This window comes from Lissotriton helveticus, chromosome 5_1 (assembly GCF_964261635.1).
Source record: "Lissotriton helveticus chromosome 5_1, aLisHel1.1, whole genome shotgun sequence".
Taxonomy (NCBI): Eukaryota; Metazoa; Chordata; class Amphibia; order Caudata; family Salamandridae; genus Lissotriton; species Lissotriton helveticus.
Window position 1 is genome coordinate 1,716,429,107 of NC_136065.1, and position 19,806 is coordinate 1,716,448,912.

Consider the following 19,806-nt stretch of genomic DNA (forward strand, 5'->3'; position numbering starts at 1 on the left):
AGGGCGGAAGAAAGCCTTCTCCACATGTGGCTCCCACCTTCTGGTTGTCACAGTCTTCTATGGAACTCTGATGTTTGTGTACATTAGGCCTGCTAGTAAATCCTCGTTTTCATTTGATAAAGTCGCGCCAATAGTCTTCTCAGTGGTCGTACCTTTCTTCAATCCACTCATCTACAGTTTAAGGAACAGTGAGATGAAGAAAGCAATGAACCTGGTAATGAAACCACTCTTAAGGTTTTGGAAGTACTGATCTACTATAGTAGCGCTATGTGAACACCAAAACTAACAATACTATTGAGCAGCCTTTCATTGGTTCCTTCTGTAAGAGGCACACCACACGAGAACCTGCGTGAAAAACAGTTATGGCATCCTTCACAGGTGGGCAGTAATTGCTGAAAATCTGTGGTTTTCCCATCCGACCCATCTGCCCCAAGGTCTTCTGACCCACAGTGTCGGAAGGCCTGGATTATTTGGGTCGGGCCTTCTGATGCTGTTCATTACCATCTTGAAAGACACAGCACATGCAGACACACACATTTGCAGTGAACCAACAAACCAAGGAGTCTTTGCTGATACCATGCCATGGCAGCCCAGCTCACATTCACATTTTTGCCAACAGTCTTCCTCCTTTTGACCAGAATAACCCACATGTCAGCAGGGAACATATAGAGTGACAGACCACCTCTGGACTGGCAGAAAATGGGCCATTTACCAATGCAGTGGCTTGGCGGATTACAAGTCGAAATTGTATTGACCATCTTACCCAGTTGTAAATAAAAGTACTGAGAAACGCTGGAGTGATTTCTGCGCTCATCATTATAAAATGTTTCATCTTGTATGCTTGAAAGTCCCTTTCTGGACACCATGTACTCTCCTGCTTCAAATTAAATGGTTCTAGTCGACCAGGTATTTTTCTCTGTGCAGAAGATCCATGTACAAAGTTATTTTACAACTAATCCACATAATTTGAATATTGCTCTCCCGCATAGCTCTAGATTCTGTTCTACATTCTGTTGGACACAAGGGAGTCACCCAAAGTGTTTTTTTTAGGTGTGACTTGGGTGGCTAACAGCCCATTATCCAAGCAGTCATTCCATAGTGATTAGATACAGGCCCTTATACCTGCATCTCAAAGTAGGGAGACTCGCGTAATATGTCATGACTAACCCCCACCAGAATGTAAACATGTAAAATAGTGCTTTGATATATAAGATGTGAAATATTCCAGTCTGGAGATCCATCCGACTGGTATTGAGAAGAAGGTTTCCTCGTTCTTTGTATAGTGCTCATTACTGCTCTTTACTCTTCCCTGTCCTTGCAATACCACTGTAAGCCTGGTGCTATAGGTCTGGTTTGTGGTTCATATCCTTGTTAATGCAACAGTAAAGTTTCTTTGGCTCAGATATACTAACAATTTGTACTAGGGTTACATTGCTTTTGTAACACCAATCTAGAAAACGATGTTGTTTTTTTGTTGGTTTTTTGGGGTTTTGTTTTCCATTGTGCCCAAAGGCGAGACAGAGAACAGATTTATTTATGTTGTTCTATTTCTAAAACTTTATTTAACAGTAGCACTGTAAAAGGGGAATACTGAAAAACATGATAAGATTACCCATATCAGACCAGGTTTTTAAAACGTTCGCATTTAATAGTCTTTTCGTATGCATAAAAATCAAACAAAGGCAAAAAGTGTTTTAATCTTTATTCCCCCCAAGAAAGACTAGCCTTTGTTGTAGCTAGCCAATTTACAAGCTAGTTTTCCGCTGTGTTTAATTGTACCATGTTTTAGGTGACAAGGAATGCTGCAAAAATACTCTAGCTCAACAAAGTTATGATCACAAAATAATTGTATCCATTCTACAGTGTTTCAGGACAATTTAACTTGTAAAACACAAAGTAGGTCTAGATGCTAATGGTAGCTAACATTGTAAGTTTTGTAACAGCAAACTGTTGTTCATGCAACAATTGTGCTCAAAGGGGAAGGCACAGCAGTTCCTACAATGAGCCACCTTATTAGGAGTTTTAGTTTATCAAGGTTGCCTTTAATTTAGCGTGCAACGCCTCAAAACCGAGGCAATCTTCCAATTAAAAAACACTTGCATGCTCGAAATGCAAGTTTTAAAAATACAAAGTTATCTATAAAGTCGTTCAAAATAGATAGTTTGTGGCTGCCTACGTCTACTGTAAGATAAAAAGATTCTAAAAAAATTGAACAGATTAGCCATAGTAAAGGTGTTCAGCCCAGTTCGATTTGTACATCTATTCACATCTTTTTACTTGTCTTTATTTAGCATTACATATGCACCAAATTTCTATTGATAAGCTTCCATATCATTTTCATAGAAAACAAAGTTTGAAAACAAGAAACATTGAAACACAGCACAGGATTCTACCACAACTGAAACATTTGTACAGACTCAAAATTCATCTAAAAATTAACTATGTTGCAGATTACCACATGCGGAAATCTTTAGGGTATCTTTGAAAATGAAAAGAATTTCTTAAACAGCATCTTGAATTTGTTTATTCCATATGGAATCAGCTTTTTCAGTTAGTCTTTAGGAACATTTTTTTCATGCAAAGCTCTTGCCAATTAGTTTTGATGATACGGAACAAATTTCCTAACATCAAACGTTCATCTGGTGCAAATGCACAGGGAAGCCTTACAGAATTTATCTTCAACTTACAAGCAAATAAAAATATAAGTCATACATGTAAATAAGAAATTTAAAAAAGTAACTGAAGGAAGAGAAAGGGGGAAAAAAAAGCACACAGGTAGCAGAGTAATTCAAAATCTGCTGCTAAACCGGTCTTCGTTTTATGTCCAGTGTAAGTTAACATTTATATACTCATTTTCATGATTTTCTAGGTTTAGTATCGGCCCCCTGAAGGCGATTCAAACTTGCATGCGTTCACATACAGCGCCACACCCATACTCTCGTCTCTCGTACACATGCCACTTCAGATCTGGGTGTCAGCTTCGTGGCTGAAAAGCCCACATTTGAAAGATGAGCCTGGCTCTACGCCTTCGAGCCTACACATTCATTCAATGTCTTGCATTCACACAGTGCTTCGTAGCAAGCCCTGGGCTCAATCTCCTTTGACTTCTATGGGTATCCTATTCTCTTATGCTTAGAAGGCTTGATGATGATAGAACTGCATTTTTCCCCACAATCAGTCTTGGAGTGGTGAAGCCCCTGCTTTCTTTTATTAACCCATCTATTCCAATACCTTTCTTAAGAAATGTTACTTGGGTAATGGTTAACCTATGTCGCCACAAGGACCCACCACCACCGATGGAAACCATTCGGGAGATTCTTCCTGCTTTATGTGTTCTAATCCACCACACAGATGTAAATATACTGATGGATACTGTCTGGGCCCTATCCTACCTAACTGATGCCGGCAACAAACAGATTCAAATTGTAATAGACTCTGGAATTGTAACCAATTTGGTGCCTCTTCTCAGCAACCTAGAAGTTAAAGTGCAAACTGCTGCTCTAAGAGCTGTAGGGAATATTGTGACTGGCACAGATGAACAGACCCAAGTTGTTCTGAACTGTGACACCCTTTTGCATTTTCCTGCCCTTTTTTGACACACCCAAAGAAGAAAACCAATAAGGAGCCAGTATGGTTCCTCTCCAATATAACAGCAGGCAATCAGCAACAGGTTCAAGCTGTGATTGATGCCAACCTGGTACCAATGATCATACACCTGTTAGATATGGGGGATTTTGGCACGCATAAAGAAGCTGCATGGGCTATAAGCAACTTAACGATCAGTGGAAGAAAAGATCAAGTTGCTTATCTTATCCAACAAAATGTAATTCCTCCCTTCTGCAACTTACTAACTGTAAAAGATGCTCAGGTCATACAAGTAGTGTTGGATGAACTAAGTAACATATTAAAAATGGTTGATGATGAAGCTGAAACAATAGCCAATCTCATAGAAGAGTGTGGAGGACTTGAAAAGATAGAGCAGCTGCAAAATCATGAAAATGAAGATTGCTACAAATTGGCGTATGAAATCATTGATCAGTTCTTTTCATCGGAAGATATTGATGAAGATCCTACCCTTGTCCCAGAGGCAATACAAGTTGGAACATTTGGCTTCAATTCATCTGCCAACGTACCAGCTGAAGGATTCCAGTTTTGGAAAGCGTATTTGGAATTTAGGGAACGGTGCAGCACTGAAAATGGTTTGATCCATCAAGCTTGGCTCATGGGATCCGCTGCTGCTGTATTAAATCGGGAAAGAATTGTGCAGTTTTCATTTGGATTCGGCAAGCCCAAATGAAGTCAAGATGGCGAGTGGGTGTGAGTGAGAATGAGTGGAAAATGTAACGAAATCTACGCAATGAATGCTTATTTAGATTGTGCAAAGGAGAAGGGCTAAAGGTCAAAGATCTTCAGTGACTCAGAAGGAACATTGACTAAGAAGACTATGGGGTCCATTAGGATGTCAAGCGGATTGCCTCCGCCAGGGTGGCGGTGGCCACCGCCACCATGGCGGAGGCAATCCGCCCGACAACCACTCTCGTTTTCCCCTCCGCCAGATTAGGATGGCGGAGGGGACAGCAGCGGACGGAAAGACCGACCGCCGCTTTACCGCCGCGGTCGCCTTGCGACCGCGGCGGTAATAGATTAATATGGTGGCGGTGTCCAATGGACACCGCCAGCCATATTACGATGGCACAATGTAGGGGCCTTTCCGCGGCGGCAATGCCGCCACGGAAAGGCAGGCGGAGATTGCTGCAGGGGCCCCCTGCAGGGCCCCCAAGTTGCCGCCACTGTCGGGGGGGCACATGGGGGTACCTATGGTACCACCCCACATTTACATATGCAAAGCGGCAGGCACCGCGCGGTGCCTGCCGCTTTGCAAATGCAAATGCGTCAACTTATGTTTTGCATTGTGGCGGGCGGTGCAGAGAGCACCACCCGCCACAATGTAAAACATGTAGGATGTGCCCGCCACTGTGGCGGGCACATCCTAATACCCCCAACGGGACCCTTGCCCTTATGGCGGGCGGTCCCAATCTCCGTTAGGGTGGCGGGCGGACAAAGTCCGCCCACCATCCTAATGGACCGCCTATGTTGTGGCAGTATTTCATTTTCAAAGTAAATCAGGATTTGCAATGAAAAGTTGGCCAGGGTAGCGCACTATGTGCTACTTTGACTGAAGGGGTCAGTCCATGGGTGCAACATAGACATTTCCATGCAACCAACCATGTGTTTTAATACAAATGCCTATAAACTGACCATTGTAGCCAGGGATTTTGTTCAACATCTTAAGCCTTCTCGAGGCAGGAGATTAAAAAAAAATATTTCCATACTTTTCAAACCTTGCATGTGTCCTGCATTTTACAGCACATACAATGTGGGAAACATGTTAAAACCTATTCTTTGTACTTGAAGGCTCATCTTTCATTACAAAACCTATGCTTGACAAAATGCACAGACACTTCCACTATAGGGTAAGGAAATGCACAGTGGATCATGGAAGTCTACAGCCGATATGGTGCAGTTTTTCCCCTTCCCTTTGATGCAACACAGTACTGTTTATTTGCTGTTCTTCATTGTGTCACATTGTAGTAAATTGACCTATTTTGCCTGTCAGTGGCGATGTGGCACTTTAAGTCTCTGGCCAGATGCATGGCTGCTGAAACACACTTCACAAAGGAGATGGGGTACTTGCATAACCGTGCATCCTTTGTCGAATCTTCAAAGGAAGAAGATGCTCAGCAAAAGACTCGGATTGGCTGAAGAATGATTCACTTGAAAAGTAAAGTTTTCTTTTCAGATCAGAATTAGGGGTGGGCGTAGTTCGCGAAGTAGCACTACGTGAAGCTACGCGAAGTGCACTTCGCACTACGCGAACTTCACGTAGCACTACGCGAGCTGCGTAGTAGCATGTTCGCACTGTGCAAGATGCGTTTTCAATGATTGCACAGTGCGGACAAGCATCCGGCACTGTGCAAGCATTGAAAACGGCATCTTGCACAGTGCGAGCTGTAGTTTTCTGCTGCTCGAGTAGATTATTACTCGAGCGGCAGCTTTCTCAACGCGAACAGGTAGTTTCTCATTGAGAGCGGTCGCGAGCATGCGCAACCACTCACAATGAGAAACCTGACCTCCTCGCGTTGAGAATCTCGCCGCGATGTCATTTTGCTTGCTCTCGGTCGCGAACATGACGTTCAGGACCACGAACAAGCAAAAAATGACCGCTGCACTACGCTACGCTACGCTGCACTACGCATGTTCGCACTGTGCTACGTGCAGCTCGCGTAGTGCGAAGTTGCGAAAACTTTGCAAACTCCGTGAGCGTAGCATAGTGCTTCGCCCAGGGTTAATCAGAATCTCACCCGAAGGAGCAGGGACCACACTCCTGAAGTGAGAACACCCCTGCTGTCAAACTTCCTGGTGCTTTCAGTACCAGCCTTGTTCGAGCATTGATCTACTAGACCTGTTGTTCCGCCTGCTGCCACGAGGTCCTTTACAAAGTGCTGCTAAGGTAAGAGACTTATTGCCATTACTCAACCTCACCCAAGATTGCTGCCATTAACAGCAAAGCTCTCAATTATCTCTCTACTTCTCTTTGAGGGATTTGTTTAAGTGTGACATCCTCTACCAGGGGACAGAGAGGAAAGATTCAAGTAGCCTCCGGAGTGTACTGCTAACAAAACCAAAAGGCCTAGTCACCTTCTCTGCTGCTAAAGTTTCTCCCACCATTTCACTGCTATTGAAACCATTTGCACTAACTGTTAGAACTAAACCGAAATAAAAGCCTTATTTCTTTAGCACAAGGTAACACTAAGAGCCTTTTACGGTCTTGGCCATGGGAAACTCTGTCACAAACGTGACGGATATCCCGTCCGAGGTATTACCAGTTCCATATGATATAGTGGAATTGTATTTTGGCGGACGGGATAGCCCTCACGTTTGTGATGGAGTAACCCTGTCCACCAAGATTATAATCAGACCCTATGTGAACACTCAATTTATTCTGCTTAATCCTAAAGTTCACATTCTGTTTTCTTCTACCCTTCTAAAGTAAGCTTTGACTGCTCATTCTTGCTGCCACCCTAAAATGAATGCCTTAAAAATAGGCACTCGTCGATTCAGCGTGCTTGCAGCAGTATCTAGTGCCTGTGGCTACTGGTACAATATGGAATACTTTTTACAAATATTGCTCAGTAGTTGCTGATTTGGTCTGAGACTGATATCAGTAACCCATTGTGAAACGTCAAGGACTTATATTTCACAAACCACCATGAAAAAACAAAGAACCTTAGCAAATTTGTGCTTACGGACATAGTACACTAGCGGCTAGCCAGCACTTTGGGGAAACTGAGTGGCAGCTGTAACAAAATTTCAGTTAAGAGCAGTGAGTGTAGTCAAATGTGTCAAGTATGCAGAATTCCATATGAGAGAGGTAGTGGCTGACCTGTAGACATTACAAACGGCAATCCTATGACCCTGTCCCGAGAGCAGCCTTTTCAGAGACGTACCTCTTTAAGTGCAACCCCCTGTCTCCAGTTTAGCAAGCCAACCACATACATGATCCTGGTCCTGCAGACATGAGACATCCCTTATTCTCTAGGCAGTTCCACCAGAGAAGGATGGAGCTGGAGTTAGATAAGGGAGAACGTAGCTAGAAAGAGAATGATAGGGATTTAGAAGAGAAAACATGTTAATGCCCTGAAGCCGAAGACTGCAAAGGCAACACCTACAACAGTAGGTAGGAGAGTTCCACATCTGGAAGGAATTTAATCATATTTTGCTCTGGCTGCTGTGAATGTGGGTGAATGGTTATCAACAGGCATGTGTAAGACAGAAGGGGCGGCTTTACAGAGCAACACTTACTTGCCAGGAAATTAAACTATAGTTGGTTTCACTGATAGTAACAAGGAGTATGGGTACAAAAAGCATGTTATAAATTGAAGATTTGGACAGATCTGTACCCAATTGTGTAAACATTTTAAGAGTGTATTTGAAATAGCGAATTTCAGTTCGTGAGCGGTGATGGATGGCATTTAAAAACATCTGAGCATGCTCAGAGGGAAAAATGTCAAAACAACTCACAGGTTGTTTCATCTGTTGGTATTTAGTTAAACAAACGTTATTAGGTTTTTTATTTTTTATTTTCTCTTCGTTTCTGTTGTCATAATGTCTCACGTTTAATACAGTCATTGGTATACATTCTTGTGAAAGCTTTCACGTCGACAATCCGACATAGTTGCATATAAGGAGCTATAGATGCCTTGGTGTCCCCTTTGCCACCCACAAAAGAGCAAGCAACGTGAAGCAGTGATAATAACGAGAGAGAAAATGTTATACATGGTATCTTTTCCACATAACAGGTGGTAAACTATTTTCCAATTGCAGAATTAAACTAACACCCATTCCGCTACCCCCCATCCCCCACGGATCCCACCCCACCACCCGGGCTCCAACTATGTTATACAGAGTCTTATTGTTGTTGTTTGTCCCGCATCACTTAATTTCTATATTTTCAGCAATGGGTACGCCGCTACTTTAAAAAAACAGGAGCTTTGAGCTGCACATAGTCCTTCCTCATTGTGGCCCCCCCATTGCCTATTGAGTGCCTGGAGCGTTAGAGGGAGTATCCGGTGCGTTGTTCTTACATGCTTCAACCATTGTATCCCCGTCTAGAGAGATCACGGTTTTCCTGATTCCTCTTGCCTCCTCCCTACACAGCGCAGTGCTTTCTGCCCCTGCCCATCTGATCAATTGGCTTTGCCACAAGTATAATGTTGGAGCTCTGGCTGACTTCCAACACATAGTGATGGCTCTTTTTGCCACAATAAGCGCCAGATCCAGAAAGCGTAACTGAACCTTTATGGACTTCTTACATCTCCGGACATACAGTAAGCTTTCCATCACCACCCCCTCTATTGATAGATGAGTGATGTCTGTAATCGATTTCTGGACCCCGTCCCAGAACTCCCCAAGGTGCGGGCAATCCAATAACATATGAAGGAGACCTACCTCAGGCTTTTTACAGCGAGGGCACTGATGTGCACCGGCCGGATACATTTTCTGGAGCCTGCATGGTGTCAGGTGAGCCTGGTGGACAATCATACATTGTATAAACTCAAATTTAGTGTTACACGGTATCTTATGTGGGTATTCCAATATGGCTAACCACTCCATTTCTGTCACGTCCCGCCCCACCTCCCCCGCCCACTGTGCCCGGGTAGTGTCCAAAGGAATTTCAGCATGCATTTGGATACTACTATACAGCCATTTTATGAGATGGCTGCCTCGTCCCATATAATAAAGGGCTTTAATCAACTGATTTACCTGGGGTTACTCCCTCTGCGGGGCCCACTGACGCTTCACATAATGTAGCATGGCAGCGTATGTGACATATAGAATATTTGGTGCTCCCATGATTTGCATGAACGTGTCATGATCCATAAGGGATCCTTCGCTAAACAGTGCTCCAACAGTCTCTACCCCCGACTCTAGCCAAGGCTCGAGTGCTTGTGACGTCAGCCTGCCATTCGCTAGGGGTATACTGTAACGACCTACCTTTCTGTATGTTTTGGTGCTTCTGTCAGTCACCAGGCCATTACTTACCACATCCTTTCTCAGGATCCAGAAAGACACCAACCTTCACAATACTTACCCAAGAAAGGAATAAACACTCACAACGTATAAGACCATTCCTGAGGAGCTCGCAAATAAAAACAAGTCACAACACCTCCCCATCCGAGAGGGTACGCAGCAAATCACAACACCTCTCTATCTGAGAGGGTAAACAGCGCATGCTCCTCCTAGCAATGTATGGGATAGAATACTTAGAATTTAGACATCCCTGCTAGGAGCCAATTTCCCTTCCGTATCAACAATTAACCTTTAGAGGGGAATCGCCCATCCCTCTGTAAGTACTTGGTAAAAATGGGGCCTGACGTTCCTTCACAAGGAATAAAGACAAATTATATACTCCAAGGGTTCTTTATTACATGATAATAGGATGACAAAAGAAAGAAATAACTAAACATCACAGTAAACATTAGTAGCAATCATCAACACATACATATACATAGAGCCTGAAAATAAAATACATAGTTAGATACAATAAGTATTCATGGAACACCTAACCATCTTGCCATCTGAAGAAGGGTCCGTCTCTCTTTCCCTCTCTGGTTGGGTCAAGACTCTCTGTTCCACAAACACAACTGCACGTCTGCACCGTGATGTATCATCAGACCGCCAAACCACCAGACCAGCATCTCACCCTCTCTCAGATTCCCTTTCTCTAATATAGAATGAAGCTCTCCTTTGAAGTTTCTAGCTTACTCCGCCTACAGTTCTCACTGGATTCCTGTACTACCTCGTACCAAGAGCACAACAAGCAGCTGGCCAAGCGTTTTGCTATGACTCCGGCCTCGAGAGAGCACATTCTTCCGCTAAGAACCGGTCCGCTCTGGTTCACTGCTGGTGAACAACACATGGAAACTAAAAATATAACCTCTCACCTAAAGAGGCTCAGAAGATGGCTGCAGTTTAGAATATGGAGTTGCTCAAGCATAGGCCTCTACTACTTGGAAAACAGAATGATAGTAAACCATGTCAAAGCCAATAGGCTAAAGTCATAGTTCACCTAACTCAAATAACGCTATGCACTTAATCCCTCAGTATCCACTATGGAGCACATTTGTGCACCATCACCAACAACACTGTACCTCGCCATCCCATACCGTCTATTCTTCGGCAAGATTATTCTACTGAAAAACAGCAAGAGTATAGAACAGAAGAGAAATAGGCATACGCAAGACCATCCTACATTAAGGCTAAGGTAACATAGCACACTTAAGTCAGTACACAAAGGTGGTGATCGAGGGTCATCACAGAGCATCAGACCACTAAAGTGGCTGATTCACTACATTGCACCCCATGACCCTTGAACATCACCATTCACATATATCAAAAATAAAATCACTGAACTAAAGGCACATCTATGACTGCATCTTTTAACTGCAAAATTGGCATTATTGCAAAGTAACCAGCAAATGAATATTATGACTGAAAAACAAAACTATCTTTGGGGCACTATATCTGTTAACTGTATCAATGCAGAATAACCAGCAACTAAATAAAATCTAACTGAATATCTGATTGTCATTGAAACATTGCATGTCTCATTTAAAGGCAAAACCAATTAAGACTACATTTTCAGAGTAAAAGATACAAGACTGTAGGCCATATTTGAAAGAGTACCTACATGTGAAAAACTACATTTCGAAATCAAAAACACAACTGTTAAAAAGCATATTTTGAATCAGCAACTCTCTCTCGTGCTGAGGTCACTACTCAAAAACATTGAATTCAAAGCAGATCATAACTAACTGGTTTTCTCTTTTTTTTATAATCTTCATCACATTTGATCACTGTGAAGCAGGCAAAGACTGCATTATCTAAAACAATAACTCAGGTGAAATATCTAAAAATAATTCATAAATATCTGGATGCTTGATCCATTTGAACCTCTAATGATTAAACTGGGAATTCCACTGCCAAGGCAGCCAACTGTAGCTCAGAAAATATCTACTCTAATTGCAACAAAGTGTCTCTATAGGAAGAACGTGTTCTTTTCTGTGAAAAAAGGAAAACAGAAACACAGCTGTCACTTGTCAGGGTGAAACTCCATGTTGAAAAAACAGTTCACAGTTCCCTGCATCTTCACCTTTTACACAAGCAGTTCTCCTGTGCGAAAGACACACAGCTCTCATGGTTTCAAAGTCAGTCTCACTTGAAGGGGACAGTTCCAATTGTAGCACACTCTGCTGATCCCTTCTTCGTTTAGAAAGAAGCAGTCCATCTGTGTAGAGGACAGCCCTCTGGCAGCCATCTCCATCAGTATCCCCTCGACAAGGAAGAACTAAGGGTGGGCGAAGTTCGCGAAGTAGCGCTACGCAAAGCTACGCGAAGTGCACTTCGCACTACGCGAACTTCACGTAGCACTACGCGAGCTGCGTAGTAGCATGTTCGCACTGTGCAAGATGCGTTTTCAATGATTGCACAGTGCGGACAAGCATCCGGCACTGTGCAAGCATTGAAAACGGCATCTTGCACAGTGCGGGCTGTAGTTTTCTGCTGCTCGAGTAGATTACTACTCGAGCGGCAGCTTTCTCAACGCGAACAGGTAGTTTCTCATTGAGAGCGGTCGCGAGCATGCGCAACCACTCACAATGAGAAACCTGACCTCCTCGCGTTGAGAATCTCGCCGGGATGTCATTTTGCTTGCTCGCGGTCGCGAACATGACGTTCAGGACCGCGAACAAGCAAAAAATGACCGCTGCACTACGCTACGCTGCACTACGCATGTTCGCACTGTGCTACGTGCAGCTCGCGTAGTGCGAAGTTGCGAAAACTTCGCAAACTCCGCGAGCGTAGCGTAGTGCTTCGCCCAGGGTTAGGAAGAACCCCATCCGATCTGGTTCTCCATAGATCATCAGCCCCCGTCCACCATCAGCCACAGGACATCACCTTCCACCGTCCGGTCTGGCTCCAGGCTTGGCAGGGGTGGTTGGGGGGCCCTCACACACAAGGGGGAGGGTAAGGGGCCCATGCATACAGGAATGACATCACTCGCACCCCGGCGCCGCAATCTGAAACAATAAACAAGTATCACTTGTCTTGCAAAAAGCTCCAATTCAAAAGCACACACATTTTTTTTCATATTTCTAAAAGTCATTTCTGTTTACAAAACACTCCTCTAGATCTGGGGAATAGTTTAAGAATACTACCTGCACTATATCCTCTAAGTTTATTTGGACAAAATCTAACTTTTTCTTACACAGTCAGAAGGGCTGGGGCAGCTGGCTTCACTCTTCACTCACTCCTAGCCAGCTGACCCCTCCCTTACAAAAGGCTTCTTGAACAAGAATTGGTCCATTGCCAATCATAACAAGCAGAGACAGTTCTGCTCTCTGCTGCTGGCTGCATTTTATCTCTTCCAAGGCCGAAGCGTCATGCACACCTGGCAACTTTCCTCCGCTCCTGTCTGAGGTGGGGAGGAAGCCTGCTCATTTGCAAGCCTCCCATACATCCTTTTAAAGGAAGCTGGCTCATTCTGCTGTGGCGGGGGGCTGGGATGGCCCAGCCCTTCCAAAGAGCTTTGCGCGGCTTCATATTCTAAAAATCCTTTCTGTAGTCTTTGACAAAAAACAGACTCAACCTCTTTTGACCTCCATCAAAACCCTGCCTTCTATGTCTAAATGCTCTGCACTTCTGTCTAGCTAATTCAGGCAAATTTAAACTATCATTTGTAAAACATTGGCAACCTCTAAAAGTCACATACAAAGTCTCACTGTACTTCTGTAACAATATCTGGGACAGCATCAGTCAAAGAAGGTATATGTTTGTTTAATTTGTAACAGTCAACTTTCATGGGCAAAGAATTATCACATTTGTGCACCAGCTACATAAAATCATTTTAAACATTAGCTATTGGGGTAACCAACCCTGCTTCTGTGAAATCCTACCAAACTGCTTTTCTGTCTATATATGCCATTTAATAACCAATGCAATCTCCCATAAGCAAATCACATTTTCTCTCATGCTGTTCTGTCCAGTATTTTTTAGTGTGCAAAAGTACAGAGTCAAGGGCATTTGACTTCTTTCTTCCCTGCTAAAAGGGGCACATTGCTTTTGGGTAAAATCACAAAATATGTTTTTAAATCTTTGAGTAAATAAGTCATAATTATTGTACACAGTTTGCTGTTGTTCCCTCTCAAAATCATATGGTTGCATTTTTCTTTTAAAGCAAAGTTTATCATGCACTGTTAGGTCTGATTTATCTCCCTCAACCGGTGATCGTTAATTCTAAAACACTGGTCTGCTTATCTTCTTGCACATTCCTTTCTGACTGAAAACTCTCTTCGGAAGAATTAATTAAAACAGCCTGTGCAATTGGCAACCTGACTAGATTTTCTGTAACTTTTTTGACCTCTGTATCATACACATTTAATCCTGTTTGCAAAGGTATATCCTCACACAACTGTGGATGCATATTAAACAACACATTAAAAATAACCCCACTATATCTGTCAGTAACATCATCCCACCTTTCAGGGTTATATTCTGAGATGTTACATTCACGTTGCAGATGAGCACATTTTAAATGCATCTTTTACTGAACACTTTAAAGGGATCCAGCCCTTTCTGCCTAACATAAAAAAGCTATTTACAAGCCCTTTATACAAAACACATTTAAACACACAGTAATTCTCGTTCAACCCAACACAATTAGCTTACTCATGAGCCAGAAAACCATATGGACTACCCCCATGCAAATAAATCAAATATCTGAGAGTCTGCTTTCAATTTAAAAAAAAACAAAACATTTTTCCCCTTTTAAATCAACGTTCATATCCTGCAACCGACTACGCCAAATTGTAATGACCTACCTTTCTGTATGTTTTGGTGCTTCTGTCAGTCACCAGGCCATTACTTACCACATCCTTTCTCAGGATCCAGAAAGACACCACATATCACAATACTTACCCAAGAACGGGATAAACACTGATAACATATAAGACCATTGCTCAGGAACTCGCAAATAACAAAAAAATCACAACACCTCCCCATCCGAGAGGGTACGCAGCAAATTAAAACACCTCCCCATCTGAGAGGGTACACAGCGCATGATCCTCCTAGCAATGTATTGGATAGAATACTTAGAATTTAGACATCCCTGCTAGGAGCCAATTTCCCTTCTGTATCAACAATTACCCATTAGAGGGGAATCGCCCATCCCTCTGTAAGTACTTGGTAAAAAAGGGGCCTGACCTTCCTTCACAATGAATAAAGACAAATTATATACTCCAAGGGTTCTTTATTACATGATAATAGGATGACAAAAGAAAGAAATAACTAAACATCACAGTAAACATTAGTAGCAATCATCAACACATACATATACATAGAGCCTGAAAATAAAAGACATAGTTAGATACAGTAAGAATTCATGGAACACCTAACCATCTTGCCATCTGAAGAAGGGTCCGTCTCTCTTTCCCTCTCTGGTTGGGTCACGACTCTCTGTTCCACAAACACGACTGCACGTCTGCACCGTGATGTATCATCAGACCGCCAAACCACCAGACCAGCATCTCACCCTCTCTCGGACCCCCATTCTCTAATATAGAATGCAGCTCTACATCGAAGTTTTTAGCTAACTCCGCCTACAGTTCTCACTGGATTCCTGTACCACCTTGTACCAAGAGCACAACAAGAAGCTGGCCAACCGTTTTGCTATGACTCCGGCCTCGAGAGAGCACATTCTTCCGCTAAGAACATGTCCGCTCTGGTTCACTGCTGGTGAACAACACATGGAAACTAAAAATATAACTTCTCACCCAAAGAGGCTCAGAAGATGGCTACAGTTTAGCATATGGAGTTGCTCAAGCATAGGCCTCTACTACTTGGAAAACAGAATGATATTAAACCACGTCAAAGCCAATAGGCTAAAGTCATAATTCACCTAACTCAAATAACACTATGCACTTAATCCCTCAGTATCCACAATTGAAGCACATGTGTGCACCATCACCAACAACACTGTACCTCGACATCCCATACCTTCTATTCTTTGGCAAGATTATTCTACTGAAAAAAAGCAAGAGTATAGAACAGAAGAGAAATAGGCATATTCAAGACCATCCTACATTAAGGCTAAGGTAACATAGTACACTAAAGTCAGTACACAATGGTGGTGATCGAGGGTCATCACAGAGCATCGGACCACTAAAGTGGCTGATTCACTACATAACCCACTAGTGGGATGTCATCAGCATAGAGACCTCCCCTAGCCGTATATTTCAAGACCTTCTTCCAACACTGCAGTGCTCTGTGTAGTATAGCAGGCAATGCTGGAGGGGGCTTTGCCCATGGTAAGAGGAGTTCGTTGAGTTTTCCCTGCCCTACCTGTCTGTCGGTGTATCCGATCTCCTGCAAGTTACGGACTGCCGTCCAATAAGATAACGACTGTCGTTGGCATGCATAAAAATAATCTCTGAAATCAGGTGCTCCCAGGCCTCCCCGTTGCGTTGTTAGTTGTTATTACTTAAGGTTTAATCTGCGGCGGCCCGCCCCCCAAATGAGGACAATCAATAATGTGTCTAGTAAGTCAAAAATGCTGGCAGGTACCAGCAAGGGCGGGTTCGTGAAGTAATATAAAAGGCGGGGAAGCACCACCATCTTGGACAAGGCCACCCGACCAGTTGACAGAGGAAGCGTGGTCCAGAAAGTTCTCTGAGATCGTATACCGCGGATGGCTTTCACTAGATTCCCTTCCAGCATATCCGCCTGTGACAGATAAAAGTTAATGCACAAATATTTAAAAGTGTGCAGAGCAGTTGGTATTGTGAGCTCCCCAAAAGCAATACTATCCAGGAGTGTTTGTTCATGAAAGAAAAAGGCACTAGATTTGGAGTCATTAATAGAGAGGCCCGAGTACTGTTCAAAATCAACGAAAATACGAGGAATTGGACCCTGTCCCTCCAGTATGTCCGTGCCATACATGAGTAAGTCATAGGCATATGCAGACACCAGGTGTACCGGGTGAACAACACTTACAACGCAACTTTTACATCGCAGAGCCTTTACAACGCAACCATTACAACGCAAACTATTACAACACATTGCTCTGGGGGGCGCTCTAGGATAGGGAATAGGTTAATTTACTATCCAATAACCTTCCCTAGTGTCCACGGGGACTGGAGTTGGAATAGTAAATTAAACTATTCACTATCCAGCGCCCAAAAGCACTATGCGTTGTAATGGACTGCGTTGTAATACTTACGTTGTAAAGGCATGCGATGTAAATGCATGCGTTGTAACGTCATACATCCGGTGTACCTTTGTGCCCTAGCAGGGATAAATCTGCACTGATCTATATGTATTAGTTGAGTAAGGTAGGGCTGAATTCTGTTGGCTAAGATCTTGCTTCGGATTTTATATTCAGGGCAGAGGAGCGAAAAGGGGCAGCTTGGGCAGTGATATTACCAGTGCCTGCGCAGTAGTACAAGGGAGATGTCCTAATTCAAGCAATTTGTAGCAAGAAGTCTACGGGAAATCCATCCAGGCCCGGTGCCTTATTACACGCTAGTCCACCTATTGCTGCCTTAATCTCCATCCTAGTGATGGGTCCAGCCAGGGCCTCCTTCATCCCCCCCCCCTGGTGGCTGTGGGTAGGGTAGACCCATAAGGAAATCGTGTGGGATTATTACGCGTGTAATGGTGCCCTGTATACGTTTTTGTAATATGTGCTGAATGCTGCGTTAATGTCATATTGTGTTTCTGCGGTGCATCCCCCGGGTAGAGCAATAGAGCTAATAACTGTGGTGGGAGGGTCGTTCCGTATAAGTTTCACTAGGAGGGTTCCCGGTTTGTCCGCATCAGAATGTCGCATTTGGGTGTATGACCTATAGTCTATCAGTCTAAGATTTTCCAGCTGTTCTTCACGTTTATCTGCTGTTAATAAAACAATATCTGAATGTTTATACAGTGCAGCTGCATTAGTTGTTGGCTGAATTTCAGATCACTAATTACCAACGGAATTGGTTAGGCAAATGGCCCAGTTGACACAAATACTTTGCAGTGTTTCCAACTTTTAAAAACATCCACAGTAATTCCGAGCTGCCTTTATAGTGGTATTGCCCAAATGGAATGGATCCTTTCAGAATTGTCGCAAAAATAGAAATGATGAATGAAAGTATGCAAAAGAACCCAGACCAAACCTGTGACAAATGCTTGTTATACCAGTGGGGTTGGGGCATAAGACCATATCAAACATAGCTACCACTCTTAAATCCCATGTTCAGTTTGAGCGCAGGTTGGCAATGAATCCTCCAGTTCCAGGTATTCTGTGTCTGGGTGGCTAGTAGAGTCTTCCAGATCCAAGCTCACAAATGTAGGGCTCCTGTAAAGAAACTAGGGCTATCATTACAGATGGCCTCTTACTCCCGATGCAGCCAATAACTGAAGTTAATGCTCTTATTAGGATTACAAGTGTGGCAGGAGCACTCTGGCTTGTATGACAATCTTTTTATCCATCGTGCAATATATCCCCATAGTTCAACGACAATAAAAAGAACCAGAACCACATCACAAAATATGCCTGAGGCATTTTATTGACCTGAAAACTTTGTTCCTCTTATTACTTTCCTCACAGCACCTTTCACTTCTTGATTTCTTAAACTGTAGATCAGAGGGTTTAACATGGGCATCACACCAGCGTAAAAGAGAGCTAGTAACTTATCACTGTTCTGCCAGTTATCTGATTTAGGCAGGAGATACGCACAGGTTGCAGTACCATAGAACAAAGTGACCGCGAGAAGGTGGGAAGAGCAGGTGGAGAAGGCCTTATGTCTACCCATTGATGAGCGGATCTTCAGGATGGCAGAAATGATGTATATGTATGAAGTGACAATCAACCCAAAGGGCAGAAAGAAAATGAACACTGCTGCTATGTAAGTGGCAACCTTGTTTCTTCGAGTGTCCGAGCAAGAAAGTTTCAATAGTGGGAGAACATCACAAAAGAAATGGTTAATTACGTTTGGCCCACAGTAGGATAAACTGAATGTAGCACTGGTCTGACCCAAAGAATAAGTCCCACCAATCACCCACGCCCCAGCTGTCAGCCATGTGCAGACTCTCTTGGTTATTATGGTGGTATAATGCAGAGGATGGCATATGGCGGCATAGCGATCATAAGCCATTGCAGCAAGAAGGAAGCAATCTGCTGTCCCAATGAAAACAAACATATACATCTGGACACCACAACTGGTAAAACTAATACTTTTACTTCGCGATAAGAGGGTGATCAGCATTTTTGGTATGGTGACGGAGATGTAGCAGACCTCTAACAGCGACAGGTTCCTCAGGAAGAGATACATTGGAGAGTGAAGGACAGGGTCCACTGTTATCACTAGGATGATAATGATGTTCCCCAATATGGTCCCCAAATAAATGAATAAAAAGGCTGTAAAAAGCAGCACCTGTACATCAGGGTCACTGGAAATCCCCCCAAAAATAAATTCCTTCACTGATGTCTGGTTCATTATTTTTCACCACCTGCAACAAATAAAATGAATAAAAAAACATTGTAGCGGAGTAACATGCAATTTAATGCATCATTTATTATTTGCTAAAGCATATCTTTCCTTATGGTACCCTAGCAAGAAGATGTGGTCAAAGAATAGCTTAGTTCTTTGCCTTGTATTGAATATGAGTCTCGGCAACTGTTTCATTCCTCTGATTAAATACAATACTGATATACAAATGTAATTGTGATAATACCGTCTTAACTACATTATGTAATCCTAAGAAACAAAGTTATTTTAACACCTTACACCCCACACTTGATACACAATATAAAGATACACATGCATACATAGAAATGGGATTTGGTCAGCCTTGTTCACATTTTAGCTTGATTAGACTACCAATTTCAAGGCACTGGCGTTAAGGGCTGCCTGTCACGTTGGCCATGCCCATACATTTCACAGATGCTCTCCAATACTTTTAACATTTGACCTTTAATTTCAGAGGGGTTGGGATTAAGAGACTCCGGATAACACATATCTCCTAGCACTAAGACGCATGTTGACCTTATTATAGGTGTGGTGGAAGTACAGGGTGCCTTTCCCTGGCTCTCTTGTTTTTATATCACCTTGTTCACGGTCCTGACGAAGCTCACTGAGGATACACTAGGGACCTGCTGTATGCGTGAAACATGTTGACCCCATCGTACCTTCACACTACTTTCACAGA

General features: G+C 43.1%; 1 protein-coding gene and 1 pseudogene across 1 annotated transcript; one reads left to right on the forward strand and one right to left on the reverse strand.

Annotated features, from left to right (window-relative positions):
* The first annotated feature begins 3,179 nt into the window (after positions 1-3,179).
* Positions 3,180-4,310, forward strand: LOC144753794 (importin subunit alpha-3 pseudogene; annotated as a pseudogene).
* Positions 4,311-18,161: 13,851 nt separating this feature from the next.
* Positions 18,162-19,094, reverse strand: LOC144752788 (olfactory receptor 10A7-like). Its single transcript, XM_078640640.1, has one exon. The coding sequence runs from the start codon at positions 19,092-19,094 to the stop codon at positions 18,162-18,164; it is 933 nt and encodes a 310-aa protein (XP_078496766.1).
* Between the last annotated feature and the right edge of the window lie 712 nt (positions 19,095-19,806).